The sequence below is a fragment of the Ahaetulla prasina genome, chromosome 1 (assembly GCF_028640845.1).
Source record: "Ahaetulla prasina isolate Xishuangbanna chromosome 1, ASM2864084v1, whole genome shotgun sequence".
NCBI classification, from domain to species: Eukaryota; Metazoa; Chordata; class Lepidosauria; order Squamata; family Colubridae; genus Ahaetulla; species Ahaetulla prasina.
Window position 1 is genome coordinate 351,238,772 of NC_080539.1, and position 15,639 is coordinate 351,254,410.

Here is a 15,639-nt window from a genome sequence, read left to right on the forward strand (position 1 = left end):
TCGAGGACGACCTCTGCCCCCCTGTCAACACCGTCTGCGACCGGTCGGAGAGATAGGAGGAGAACCACCGATAAACGGTGCCTCCCACTCCCAACCCCTCCAACCGGCGCAGCAAGATACCATGGTCGATGGTATCAAAAGCCGCTGAGAGGTCTAATAGGACCAAGGCAGAGGAACAACCCCTGTCCCTGGCCCTCCAGAGGTCATCCACCAACGCGACCAAAGCCGTCTCCGTGCTGTAACCGGGTCGGAAGCCGGATAGTGGGTGTCATGGATTAATACAGTAGAACATGGTTAAGTTATCCATGGATAAGCATATCACGTGAATGTAGCAATGATTGGGTTTACACACAATCCTATGATACTGACTAAATCTCAACTACCTACATACTAAACCATAAATCATGATTCACTAAAAACAGTATTTGTGCAGTTCACTAAACCAAGGTCTAAAAGTACATTACAGGTTAACAGAATGTGAAACCCAGTCAAGTTGGCAATGTACTAGTTGAGCTAGATAGTCTAATGCATGCTGGCTGGGATGGCAATTGAAGTTAGATCTTAAACTTGCTGAGATTGAGAAATTCAGGTAGCCCTAGACTTATGACCACAATTCAATCCAAAATTTCTGGGTTGCTAAGTGAGACAGTTAAGTGAGTTTTGCCCCATTTTATGACCTTTCTTGCCACCATTATTGAATGAGTCACTGCAGTTATTAAGTTAGTAACACCATCGGTAAGTGATCGATCGGCTTCTTCATTGACTTTGCTTGTCAGAAGGTCACAAAAGGTGATCATGTGACACTGAGACCCTGCAACCATCGTAAATATGAGTCCATTGCCAAGGGTCTGAATTTGGATCACAGGACCATGCGGATGCTCCAATGGTCCTGTGAAAAATAGTAATAAGTCACACTGTTCAGTGCTGTTGTAACTCTGAACAGTCACTAAATGAACTGTTGTAAATCGAAGTCTACCTCTACTGGTATATTGAATTAGTTTAAAGCATTTCTTATATTTTTGAGTTTCAACCTATTGTTTCCTCAGCTTTTATTTAAGATAGTTAGCCAAATGCTCCTCTTCCCTCAGGGAAGAATAGAATAGAATAGAATAGAATAGAATAGAATAGAATAGAATAGAATAGAATAGAATAGAATAGAATAGAATAGAATAGAATAGAATAGAATAAGAATAAGAATTTTTTTATTGGCCAAATGTGATTGGACACGTAAGGAATTTGTCTTGGTCCATATGCTCTCAGTGTACATAAAATATATGTTTATCAAGAATTATAAGGTACAACATTTAATGATAATCATAGGGTACAAATAAGCAATCAGGAAACAATCAATATCAATATAAATTGTAAGGATACAAGCAATAAAGTTACAGTCATACAGGCATAAGTGGAAGGAGATGGGTGATAGGAATGAAGGGAAGATTAATAGTAGTGCAGATTTAGAAAATAGTTCGACAGTATTGAGGGAATTATTTGTTTAGCAGAGTGATGGCGTTTGGGAAGAAACTGTTCTTGTGTCTAGTTGTTCTGGTGTGCAGTGCTCTATAGCGTCGTTTTGAGGGTAGGAGTTGAAACAGTTTATGTCCAGGATGTGAGAGGTCTGTAAATATTTTCAAAGCCCTCTTTTTGACTCATGCAGTACACAGGTCCTCAATGGAAGGCAGGTTGGTAGCAATTGATTTTTCTGCAGCCACCATATATTCAGCTATAAAGAGAGCCATGGCCCTTTAATTCTCTTCCTGCTGTCCCAAAGGGGAGACAACAGAGGCCTGGTCAAAGAAGACCAATTTCCCAGGAACTGCATCCTGCTTATTTTCCTGACAAGACAGCTTTCATCCAGCTGGCCTCTGGTTAGCCAAAACAGTCATCAATCTCAGTAGAAGACACTGGACCCAAATCAATCCATTAATAACACTGTTAGCTTGGTAGCCACAGCTGTAAAGTCAAGCAGCTGGATAGGAGAACAAACATCAAGCTGAGCACATCTATGGAATAAGAAAAATCCTGGTGGATCTATTCCAGCATTCTACTTTCCTTAGCACTTAATGGAGAATTGGAGAAAGGGGTCAGGAAGCCCTATGGCCGTAATGGCGAACCTAGGCACGTGTAGCCGTATCGGTAGGCACATGAGCTCAGGTCTGGCGTGTGCAGCTGATTTTTGGACCTTCTGGGCCCACCAGAAGTTGGCAAATGTTTTCAGCCTCCGGAGGGCCTCTGGGGGGTGAGAAAGGCCGTTTTTGCCCTCCCCAGACTCCTAGAAAGGCTCTGGAGCCTGGTGAGACAGAAAAACAGGCCTACCAGGCCATTTCGTGCCAGGAGCAGGGGGGTCGTCACGCATGCACGGGGTGCATAGAATTATGGGTGTGAGCATGTATGCACTTCCTGGCACGCGATGGCAAAAAGGTTAGTCATCATTGCCTTATGGGATTGGATGCCCACGAATCCACTGCATAAAGAAAACTCCAAAATAACATAGCCTATTTTGACAAGAAACAATCCCTATCCTGCTTCTCTTGGCTCTGTTCAAACTCACTGCTAAATTGAGCTGTTCGGATTATGCACATGAGAGACACAGTTCTTGGTTGATTCCACTGGCTTTGCTGCCCCCCAGCTTTAGCATGTTAGTCAATGGAAAAATCATCCATCAATCAGGGAGGTACAGCAAGATTTTGGGGTCAGGCTGCAGGATTCTCTCATCTCCAGACTCCTTGTGCCCCTCCTCCAACACTCCAGATCAGAACTGGAGAAGCTTCTTGGATAAGAAGCAAAACATTTTCAAGGAAAATACCAAGAAAGTCCAGTTGCCTTTTGGAAAGGCATCTTTGATACGCCAGACCAGTGTTTCTCAACTTTACCCCTAACAAGATGTGTGGACTTCTCATTGGCTGGGGAATTCTAGAAGTTGAAGCCCACACATCTTAATCTTGCCAAGGTTGAGAAGCACTACTCCAGACTCATAACCTAAATTAAGATTTTTCTATTGTTTGGTTCCCATTATTTCAATTTTTCACAGTTTTGTATTAAACTGGTAAGATCCAAGCACTTACAATACTGATAGCTTAACAATCTTGTATCACTAAAACCCAGAAGATTGCTCCCAGCTTCTTAAGAGTCAGTAAATCGTTCTGTAGATTTAGAACTTACATAGTCTTATTTTCAAGAAAGCCAGAATGGGAGAAACTGCTATTGACCCTGAAATGTATTTGAATATAAGTAGCTCGGGTTGGTAGCTGGGCTGTTGGTCTGAGTACCAAGCTTGGCAATTTGGTTACAAATGTTTCATCACCATTCGCGGAGACATCGTCAACACGCTTTGAATTGTTCTCATCTGTCTGAGCACTGGCCTTTAAATACATTTTCATGAGATGCAAATTAGTGTGAATGTTTTGTTCAGAGTCATGATCCGAATTCAGAGTGTTTGATTGGCTGGCTGTTGTTACTGAGGCATGGTCTTTGGTTTTAAGTTCCATCTGTGTGATGTAAATTAGTGTTGTTTGTTTGGATACTGCTGAGTCGTGGTCTGGTTTCTGCCTGTTTGAATGGCTGGTTGTTGTTACTGAGACATGGTCCGATTTCTTGTCAGCTGATGGGTTGTGATTTTGTTGTTATTTTTGTTGTTGTATAGTGGTGCGTGTTGTTATTTTGTTGTTGCATAGTGGTGCGCCTGTTTGTTTTAAATGCCATCTTCAGGATCGCGGTCAATGCAGTTCTTTCATTCTCAGCGATTGGTAGACTAGATTAATGTCAATATGTCTGTTTATTGACTTATTGGTGGAGAACCAGGCTTCGAGGAACTCTCTTTCTCTCCTTGATTTTTCCTGGGTTACAACTGTGGTCCCTGTTATAATAAATTTATGTCCTTTTGAATCTTCGTGGACAGGCATGAGGGCTAGTGGGTCATGTCTTTTGATAGCCAGGAAGTGTTCGGCAGTCTGGTTGATAATTTTCTTCCTGCTTGGCCAACAGACTTATTTTCACAGTTGCTGCACTGGTTTTGATATATGATGCCTGATCTTTGGTTTGTTTCTATCTGCCCTTTCGGTTTTGACAGGGTCCATCTGATAGTTGAGGTTGGTTTGTGGGCTACCGCAAGATCATGTTGACGTAATAATCTTGCTGTCATTTCTGAAGCATTCTGTATGTAGGGAATTGTGATTCGTCTGGCCGTTGTTGTTTTTGCTACAGTTGTTGCATTGCTTTGGGTGTTTGTATTGTTTGTATGTAGATAACTTCGGATAAAGTTTCGTGGGTATCCATTTCTCTCAAAAACTTCGTATAAGTATTTTTGTTCTGCTGTTCTGGCCTCTGTGGTGTTACAATGGGATTCCGTCCCCCTAAATAGTGTTCTGACCAGCTTTGTTTGTGGCATTTTGAGGTGGTTGCTGTGGAAGCTGAGGGTTTGATCTGTATGCTGTACTCACTGACCCTTTTAAAATAAGCACCAGAGATTCTGTAATAACGTAGTTCTCATCTTCATGTCCAGATGAGCCCTAAACTTTTGGGATTTAAAAAAACAATTGCTTCCAGACGTGTGGGTGTGTGCATCCATGTGCAATCACCCTGTCTCAGTTAAGTATGATTCAGATGGTATCTTTCTCCATTTGCTACCCTTCTGTCCTTTCTTCAACACCTTCCATCATTTTCCTTTCCAAAGAAAATGCCTATGGCAGAAACATGCTAAAAAGGTTGGACAATGCATTTTGGGCCTTTTAGAATCATACAATCTTTGGGAGGCCTCCTTCTCTATGAAAATTGGCCTATTACACTTATACAGTACATTTCTCACCAACTTTAGCAATTGCAGTAGCACTTAGACTTATCTCTCCATAGTGCTTTACAGCACGCTGAGAGGTTTACAGAGTCAGCATATTGCCTGCAACAATCAGGGTCATTTTACTGACCTCAGAAGGATGTAAGGCTGAGTCCACCTCGAGTCGGTCAGGATCAAACTCCTGCCTGAAAGCAGAGTTAGCCTGCAATACTGCATTCTAACTACTGCACCATCACACATCTGTCTTCAATAAATATTTAAGAAATGTTAACTGCTGTCTCGAGACCTCTGGACTGTCCTATCCTCTACTTCCAAAACTATCCAGAGATCTGACATTACTTTATAACTCTGCATGGTGCTTAGCCTGCTTCTCCTTTGCTCCCAGATGTGGAGCGGTCCTTCGTAAGGCCCTTCCAGTTGGCTTCTTTGGGTTCAGTTCCTCCGCGGTAGAGTCTTTTGTGGGCTTCTTTGCCACTGCGGCTTCTGCCTTTGTTTCTCCTATGATCTCCTCCTGATGGATACTTATACTTTCTTGAGTATAAATAGTAAATTCAGGCAGTGTGGGTTCCATCATACTCAGGAAGTCGTAGGCTGGAAGGCGGGGCTTCCACTCTTTCTCAGACAAGGTAGCTAAGAAGAAGAAAAGCACACATCAGCAAAGTATCAGATTCCCTAATGCAGATTTCCCCAATTTGGGCATACCACAGATACGTGGACTTCAATTCCCACAATTCCCTACGCAGCTAACATTTCTGAAATTCACATTTCCAGAGGGCATCTAGGTTGTTAAGATTAACCTCCAATTATAACTGATAGGTCACTGTAAACAGTATGAACAGTTCTGTGCTTCTCTGCATCAGTATTCAGTTTTCAAAAACAGTTGCTTTCAGGAAGTCTGCAAGCCATACATGGAAGCCCTGAGACTATGTAGCAGCCACCGAGTAACTAGCACAGGTGTTTACCTTAATAGTCATTATAATGTCCAAATGATGATGGACATTATAAAATATGTGAAGACCACCCAGAAACTTCAGCTGGTCCAGAATGAAGCAACCCAGGCAGTGATGGGCATGCCTCAGTATACCCATGTAACATTTCTGCTTCACAAGCTGCAACCAATTTGGTTTTGGGTGTGATTCAAGATGCTGGTTGCTATCAATAAAGCTCTACATGTCACAGGGTCTAGTTACTTGATAGACCACCTGTTTTCCATAATATCTGTCTGATCCGGCAGGGTTGGTGCACTCTATTGGAATCCTGGATGTGCGTCTTCTCAGTGAAGTCACCAACCTTCAGTTCCCCCAGAAATCAGTTCCCCCAGATCTGAATGGCTTCCACCCTACTGACATTTCAAAGGACCTTAAAGACCTGGCTATCTTTCAGGGGTGAAATGTTCCCGGCTCAGACTGGATCATGCGATCCGGTAGCGATTGTGGCTGGTGGTTGGGCGATCTGGTAGTGATGGTGGAGCAAAGCTCCGCCCACCCACCCAGGTGCCATTACTTCCTGGTTTTAACCAGGAAGTAATGTGTTTTTTATGTTTTTTAGCTTCTGCGCATGCACAGAAAATGTGCGTGCATGTGACATGCACACGCACTTCCGAACCAGTAAGGAAGGTAAGTAGATTTCACCCCTGCTATCTGCCCAGGGTTTTGGAGAGAATGACTGATATTCCGTTTCCACCCAATTCTGTTCCCTCTGGGCTTCTTTTCCTTGCCATTGTTGTTTCTTTGGCTTGCAGTGTTTTGTGTTTACTGTACTGTTCTGTTCTTACAATGTTTTAACAATTGTAAGCCACCCAGAGTTGTTGGGAATCGGATAGCATATAAATTTAGCACATTATTACTATTCTATCTACAATGATGTTTTTGTCATAGGTATTACAGAAGCATACCATAAGTTGCAAAAGTGTGCTTTATTACATTGCCAGGATAGAGAGTGTCAACAGGCAATCATTGGAGATGAAATAAATATTTGAAATTTAAAAGGCACCCTTCTGGACATCAGGGGATATGATCCATATCCGTAACATGGAGATTGCCATCCAAAAGCCATGCCTCTGAGTTGCTGACAGGATGGATGCAATGGTGAAATCCAAAATTTTTTTACTACCAGTTCTATGGGCATGGCTTGGAGGCATGGTGTGGCTTGGTGGGCGTGGCAGGGGAAAGATACTGCAAAATCCCCATTCCCCCCCCACTCCTGGGGGAAGGATATTGCAAAATCTCCATTCCCATCCATTTCTTAAAGCAGTCAATTTTCTAACCGCTGATGACATTCGAATGTTCTAACTCTATTCCACGTGTTAAAACAGAAGGTGCCTCAAATGAAAATGAAGCTGTTCATTCAGGGATGTACAGATTCTTATGACGAGAATAATGAAAATAGGAACATCTTTGAAATGGATTACAAGACAAAAAAAGGGGAGAATGAGGAAAGGAGGGGGAAGGAAGCAGAAATAAGGGGAAATTCTTAAGAGAAGATTTTCCTAGGAAATATTTGTTTGGCGCTCATTATCCAATTTCAATTTCTTCCCAGCATGTATTGAGTACCAAAGAATCCGACCCACTGCCAGGAAACAATATGACTTCCTCCTTCTTTGAAGTGTGTTCTTTTTCTTTAGAAAGCCTGGAACGTCTTACGGTGTGATGTCATCATCACTTGGCTGTTTCTCCCTCTAATTGGATCCTTCACACCATTCTCTTGTATCTGTAGCTAACCTTTGTCTTCCTTCATAATCCCTTCCTGCTCTTTTCTGTACAAATCATTTTTTTCCCCACCTGCGCAAGCGTTTCTGCTAACAAGAGTTTGTGGTCAACTATGTGCTTCCAATTTTAGTGGTTCTAAAAGCATTGTGGTCAACTGACATCCTGTTATGTATCTACAATTTCCAAAGAAAGGGAGAGGTAAGGTGACTGAAGAGCCCCGTAGTTTTTGTTGTTTTTTTTTCAAAGCCACTTGAAAGCAAAGCAAGAATCAATGCATATGACATGGCTTCATTCATTGTACCTCTCACAATCACTTATTGCAATGTTATTTACTTTGGGCTGCCCTTCCAAAATCATTTGAAAGCTGCATTTGGTTCAGAATGCATCAGCCTGACCGATGCTGGTTTTAGCCTACATGACTTAGCATCATAATTGAGCTTCACAAGTAGGGGTGAAATGCTCCCGGTTTGGACTGGATTGGCCAATCCAGTAGTGATGGTGGCGGGAGGTTCGGAGAACCGGTAGCAAAAATCCCTGACACCCCCCCCCCATGCCCACCCAATTGCCCGGTTGCCCGCTTGCTGCTTCTTTCTGACTCACTTGCTTTTCCCGCCTGAATCATAGGAATAGGTAGTTAAAAAATGCTTTTAAAAGGCTCCAACGATCACAGCTGAGGCGCACGATTGTCGGAGCTTTTTTTTTAACCTTTTAAAAGCATTTTTTAAGTACCTATTCGGGGAAATACGTAGTAAAAAAAATGCTTTAAAAAAAATAAAAAAAAAAAACTCCGATGATCATGCGCCATAGCTGATCACGCCCCCCCGCACGCACTGTTCTACTTACCTTCCTTCCCATGCCTCCTTTTGGTGTGCACTGCGTGTGCGTGCACCTCACATTTGGTGCGTTTGGCATGCAGAGCGCATGTGCAGCCACTGAACCAGTAGCAAACTGATTCAAATTTCACCAATGTTCATTTTTTTCATTTTTTTAAAAATCTGAAATAGTGAAAACAAACTGAACAAAAGAACCAAAGCAGGTTTGATTAATTGTCTCTGATTACTTACCTCTCGGTGCTTCTTGTTTGGTCTTTAGCTTTTCAATCCAAGCAAGAATATTTGTTTCAGAAACTGACCGGTCTGATGGAAAAACAAAGACCTGGCCTCCAGAATGAAGGTTGATCCAGAGGAGGAGAGGCACAGGGAGAACCGAGTTTCCAAAATAAGCCTTCAGAATACTTCTGCCTACAGGTGTGTTCTTACTGGGTTAAGAAGAGTAAACGCATACATAAAAATGAATCAGTGCTAAAAGAAATGGTACAGATAAGTCATCATTCTTCTGAATGCAAGCATATCAGAAGGGGCAAGATACGGCTAGGAGATGCTTCCATTATGCTCACTGGCTTGGCTTGCCAATAAACATAGTCAGAACTTACTTTTTTATCTTTGGTTTTTAGCAATGCTATTGTGGGTGTACAAGAGACTTTCCTGGTATCACCCCAGCATTCTTGTTGCTGCTAAGGAAACGTATTTCTGCTGACTCAAGCCTTTTATATGAACTTATTTAGCCCTTACAGTTTTAAAACTAATATCTTTATTTTGGCTGTTAGTTTTGTTTTGGTGTCCTTTGTTATTATGACTGTTAACCATACAATGTCATCTTTCCTATTTAAATCATGTTTACAACAAAGTGTTTCCCAACTTTGCAAACTTTAACATGCATGGACTTCAAGTCCCAACGTTGAGAACTGGGGAATTATGGGAATTGAAGGCCACACATCTCAAAGTGGCCAAGGTTGGGAAATATAAGTTAGAATGTCTAAAGAACTTTCTTAAATCACAGTGCTAAACCTTAACCTAAAGAATATGCTAACCAAAGGTGGCCCTTTGTTAACAACCACTCATTCATGGATAAGAATTTGGTGGATTATTCAAAATGTACTGAAGAAGAAGATAAAGTTCCTGGCACAATTTTTCCTTTTGGGAATTATAACGGATTGTACAGGGATTGAGACTAAACTGATTCTGAATTTAATAACAGCAGCAAGACTGTTGATTGGACAATACTGGAAGAAAGAAGAGGTACCTACAATAGAAGAATGGATACTGAAAGTCATTAATTTGGCTGAGATGGCTAAAATCTCAGCGTTTTTAAAAGACAATACGCAGGAAAGATATTTAATTGAATGGAAAAAATGGATTGATTATCTACAAAACAGATATCAGATTAAGAAATATCAGATTGCCTTTGAATAATTAGAAAGTTATTTTATGTAATGGGGAGGGGGTTGGGAGATGAAAAGCTTTGGATGTGGTTATTTGGATTGGAAGGGAAAATTTTATTCTATGTTTGGTTTATGTATAACAATACCTTGTGATTGACCCGGGAAGCCGGGGAGGGAGGGGGAAGGGTTTTTGGGAGGAGGGGGAAAAGGGGGAAAATGTTTTTGTTTTTTAAAACTCTTTCAATAAAAAAACAAACAAAAAAAAACAACCACTCATTCAGAGGTCATTTGAACTTACAAGACTTACAATGCCTCCTCACAGTTCAGACCGTAGCAATACCCACCCACCCCATGATCATGTAATAAGAATCCAGATGCTCATTCTAACTGTTGTGGCATTCCACAAGCATGTGATTACAATCTGCAACCGTTTCTGCCGACTTTCTACCAGCAAAATCAATGAGTAAGCTGACAGGAAGTCAGAATTCATGGTAACATGAGGTCCTTTCTTAATGAACAGTGATGGTTCACTTAACAGTAGTAACCAGAGTCCGTCGAAACTGCGATTACTAAGCGGCACAGTCACATAATGCTCTGCTTTATGACTGCATCACTTAGTGACAAAAATTCTGGTCCCAATTACCATTATTAAGGGAGGACTCCTTGTAACATTTCCTAGCACAAAATTCATGTTGCATGAATGCATCTGCCTGGCTAGGTGGTTCAGTGACTAAGACGCTGAGCTTGTCGATCAGAAAGCTCGACAATTTGGCAGTTCGAATCCCTAGTACAGGTCTCCTGCGTGAGCAGGGGGTTGGACTAGATGACCTCCAAGGTCCCTTCCAACTCTGTTACTGTTAAAGACTGTTATTCACCTCCAATACATTCAAACCAATGAGAAAAGCCCACATATTGTAAACTCTATCCCCAAACGGAAGTCAGCATGGGTATTCTACAAGCTTACAGATTTAGCCAGCAAGCAATAAAGGCTTTGTGCTCCTCGCCAACAGCCACATGCTTCATTTCTTCTATTTCCCTTTCGCCAGGAACCCCATCACTGAACAAAATGAGCAAAGGTTTCTTCATCTGGAAGTAATCAGGCAGGTTTTCTACGGTGATTTCTGGCTGCAACAAAGAAAAGCTCAAATAAAATAATGGAAAAGGCTCCAGCTGTTCTACATTCAAAGAGGGCATCTTCAGTTCTGTGTGCCCAGAAGATCCTTTAACCAATTGGGCTTAATTTTCTTGCTAGAATCAAGGCACCCAGATGTGCTGAACTTCATATCAGAGAACAACCCCAATAAACTGCCTCTAAATAAATAAAAGATCAGAAGTAGAAATTATGCTCACAAATGTCTCCAACACTGCATGACGGATTACTTTAACAATGTCTTGTGTGTTATACTGCGAGAGCTGGAAGGCATTCCTTTGCTGAGTTGCAGGCTTAGCAAACAGAAGGGCTGGAAGACGTACGTTATATTTATGGGAGCTGAGAAAGAAAAACACAAAAATATATTTCAAAGACCTCCCAAAATGTCTTTTTTATTATCTGATTGAGGAATCTTAGCAAAATCATTAAAGGAGCCTTAGTTAAACTGAACTGATCATTGAATTAAAACTGTATGCATGTGCATATAAATAAAACAATACAGGTAGTCCTTCACTTACAGTGGTTCATTTAGTGACTGTTTGATGTGACTGATGACCGTTTTTCACATTTATGGCCATTGCAGCATGCCCATGGTCATGTGATCAAAATATAGATGTTTGGCAAATGACTCATATTTCTGACAGTTGAGATCATCTTTTGCGACCTTCTGACAAGTAAGGTCAATGGGGAAGCCAGATTCACTTAACAACCGTGTTACTAATTTAACAACCGCAGTGATTCACTTTAACAACTTCTTTCTGGCAAGAAAGGCTGTAAAATGGGGCAAAATTCACTTAACAGATGTCTCGTTTAGCAACATAAATTTTGGGCTCAATTATGGCCATACGTTGAGGACTATCTATACTAGATTTCCTTGATGATATACCGTCTGAAAGATCTTAGAAAATGCACAGCATCTTTCCTGAGGGAGAAGCTGGAACAACAGCATTTCTTAGAATCACACAAATCTGCTGTCCCATTAATCAACAGCATTAATCAACAGCTTTGTGTACCACATTCAATTATTTAAGTCTCTCTTTAGAAAGGGGCTTCCTAAAGGTATTGGTTACCACCTTTAAAGCGCTCCATGGCTTAGGGCTCGGGTACTTACGGGACCGCCTGCTGTTACCTTATGCCTCCCACCGACCCGTACGCTCACACAGAGAGGGTCTTCTCAGGGTGCCGTCCGCCAAGCAATGTCGGCTGGCGGCCCCCAGGGGAAGGGCCTTCTCTGTTGGAGCACCTACCCTCTGGAACGAACTTCCCCCTGGTTTGCGTCAATTACCTGACCTTTGGACCTTTCGCCGTGAATTGAAAACGTATTTGTTTATCCAAGCGGGACTGGCTTGATTTTTAAATTTTTAAATTTCTGAATTTTAATAATTTTAACTGGGGTATTTTATTATGGGTCTAATTCGACGGTTTTAATTTTCGGCCATCTATAGAATATGTATTTTAATTGTTGTTTTAATTTGTACATTGTATTGTTTTAATTTGGCTGTACACCGCCCTGAGTCCTTCGGGAGAAGGGCAGTATAAAAATTTAAATAATAAATAAATAATAAATAAATAATCTTTTTATGCCATAGACTCATTTGAGAATCTATTGCACGCAATGTACATTAAAATGAATTTACTTGCAAAGCCTAAGTATATACAGTAGTATATACGTATAACTTATGAAGAAAACTTAATTATTCTCAAAGGCAGTTAACAAAATATTTATGTAATATAGTAATATGTGTGCTTTTTCATTAATCTATTCAAGCAATAACAAAATATTTCTTAGGACACCATAATTTTAGATGACAAGAATTAAAACATTTTTTGGAATTTAGAGGCCCTACTTTACTTTCTTGCCTATGTGTTTAATGAATGAAAAGATAAATTTCAGCTAGAGATTAATGAAAACATTTTGTTTCCCATCCAAGTTCATGAACCCCTTAAAACTATCTATGGATAGTCAGGTGAAGAAACTCTGTTTTAAAAAATGCTGACAGTTAGAAACAGATCCCCATCAGCAAAGAAGAATTCTGTCTAGATCTCGCCCAGTCCTTAAATACAACAATCAACCAATTGGTTCATTATCTAGTTTAAGCAAGGAAAAAAGCAACATACAGAATTATAGCATCCTCTTCATAGTAGATCCCTGTTGTGACATATCCATTTAGGGTTCTTCCAGCTTCAATAAAAGCCTCTCTTGCTGACAAAACAAAGCAGCCTTAAATGTAACGTAATGACCAAATTTCTTTTCTTGCCCCTGGCTAAATTTATCAACTTCAATCAGACATACAGACATGAGCAGTAAATGAGCTAAATGTGTATCATACAGCAGGGGTCTCCAACCTTGGCCACTTTAAGCCTGGCGGACTTCAATTCCCAGAATCCCCCAGCCAGCAAAGCTGGCTGGGGAATTCTGGGACTTGAAGTCCGCCAGGCTTAAAGCGGCCAAGGTTGGAGACCCCTGTCTTACAGTATTGCTTTCAACTGCAAAGAATTCCAAGACTATTTTATAAATACTTTACTTATTTGTTTACTCAATGTATATAGCTAATACATGAAAACTTGTTTATACCCAATGTATGAAAACCTGAACGAAAACAGTCCACTGAAACAAATATGGAAAAACAGGTTTTAGGAGAAGCTAACCGAAAGAGTAGCTGTGAAATACAAAAGAGTAAAAAGATGACTGTTAGGACATGGTACAGCACACAAGAGAAAAATTTTCCCAGCAGAGGTGCCAAAGCGGAGAAGGCCCTTCAGTATATTCATACTACAAAATCATTAATGGAATCATAAAAAGAGATACATTATAAGATGCTATGGAATAGGATGCATTCAGATAGACTAGAACATTTTATTCTTGATCTCACTTCATCAGTGCATGAGCTTGGTATCTTGTCTACTTATTGTATACATTTGAATAAATCAGACTTGGTGCCACTGAATAATGACCAAAAAAAAAATGACATGTAGGAATTGGAGAGTTCAACTATATTTTGATTCCTGATTTTGATATCAGAACTACGAGGAAACTTTGTCAAATGGTAACTCCATTTATCCTATTTTGTTGTCAAAGAAATTTCTTAAATAACATTAAGAACAATGCAATTCCAAGACTGATTTATATTATCAGCAGTTTCTATATGTATGTTTTCTGACCAATGTGTAAAAATTGTTCTAACAAGAGTACCGTGTGAAATTTTCATTGTGCAAATTGCATTACTTGTTAATGCACTTGTAGGCTTAACGCTGAGCTTTTACCCTAGGATTGGTCATTATCTCACCAATAAGGCAGCCCTCAAGGCCCTAAAGATTGGCCCTCTTGGAAGATGGACAGCATCAGCAGCCAATCCCAGAGTCCCTTGTAGAGCATCTGATGTTTATATTATGATCGGATATTGGGATTCTAACAGCTCCTTTACTCTTTACGATGGAAAATAGGCAGGGCCACAAAATCTCTGGAAAATACCAATGAGTAAATTCAGTTGCTCTTGGCTTTTCCTATTAAAAAAAAGGATTAGAATAGAGCTGGAAGGGACCTTGGAGGTGTTTAGTCCAATCCTTTGCTCAAGCAGGAGACCCTAAACCAGGGCTGCCAAATTCGTAGCCCACAAGCCAAATGTGTCATGCACTGGCCACAGCCACACCCGGTTTAGTGAAGGAAAAAAGTCGCAATACATCACGTGATGGCACGAGTTTGACACCCCTGCCCTAAACCATTTCAGACAAGTGGCTGAATATAATTTCCCAAATTATCCTATCCTATCCTATCATCATTATTCAGTGTGAATTTCTTCTTAAAAGGTGAACAAAACCTTATAGAACCATTGCTCCAAAGTGCTCCACAGGCATGTAAGAAAGATTGAAGGGTAGGCAGTAGCTGTTGAACACTCGTGGTTCTATTGGATAAGAAGCATTTTGCTTGGACAACCGTTTACCTCAGGTCAACATTGCATCTGAGGTTACCTAAGATGGGGGACAGACAATAGGAAGCAAAGGAGATGCTACTCCCCCTCAGCTGCCTCTGGAGTCACTTCGGCTGGAGACGGCATGCTTGCAAGGGCAGGTCTTCCTGACCTTGTGAGTCCTTATCGGCTGTCTGAATGTGTCAAGAGTCTGATTGTGAAGAGTAGTTTGGAGCAAGAGTCAATAAAATGGATTGAGCAAACAATTGATAATAAAGGGCCCTCTGCCAGATTGTGGACTGTAAAAATGCTAGTCATGATAGATTTTCCTGGGCTAAATGAAGAGACTGGCCTGACATGTAATAACAGTGCCTTATGCTCAGAAAATAGCCCTTTGTATTAAATCAATCAGTCCATCAGTTTGACATTTGGCTTTGGGCTTTTTGACACACTCTAGAAGATCTTTCTGTTTACCAATCTCTGAGTCTGAAATAGTTATTTATCAGTTTTTTCTCTCCTTTCTTTGCGTCACCCTTAATAACATAAAAAAATATAGTACAATTTTGAAGTTCATTACCAAAAACGATGAAAACAAATTGTTCGTAATTATCTGACAATCTCAACTCAATTTCCTGCAGAAGCTGATTTGTTTATCTTTGTATAAAAGTCAGGGTTTCACTCGGCCATCAATTCAACAGGCAACAGAATCTAGAGCCGAGTACAATGCTACTGCCCCCTATTGGCCTAAACAAACATGAACATTCAAAAAGCAGGAATATTAAAACAAATAATACTTCTTCAGTTGGATGTGGCTCAAAGCAGAGGTCTCCAACCTTGGTCCCTTTAAGACTTGTGGACTTCAA

General features: G+C 40.7%; 1 protein-coding gene across 1 annotated transcript in view; it reads right to left on the bottom strand.

Moving 5' to 3' along the window:
- Positions 1-209: 209 nt before the first annotated feature.
- TXNDC16 (thioredoxin domain containing 16) overlaps positions 210-15,639 on the bottom strand; it is a 66,195-nt gene continuing 50,765 nt past the window's right edge. Inside the window, exons 16-20 of the mRNA XM_058163070.1 lie at positions 12,987-13,071; positions 11,069-11,207; positions 10,683-10,843; positions 8,562-8,755; positions 210-5,419 (exon numbers count right to left, since the gene is read on the bottom strand). Coding sequence (XP_058019053.1) covers positions 5,130-5,419; positions 8,562-8,755; positions 10,683-10,843; positions 11,069-11,207; positions 12,987-13,071 — 869 coding nt within the window. The 3' untranslated portion in view covers positions 210-5,129. The remainder of the gene's footprint in view (positions 5,420-8,561; positions 8,756-10,682; positions 10,844-11,068; positions 11,208-12,986; positions 13,072-15,639) is intronic.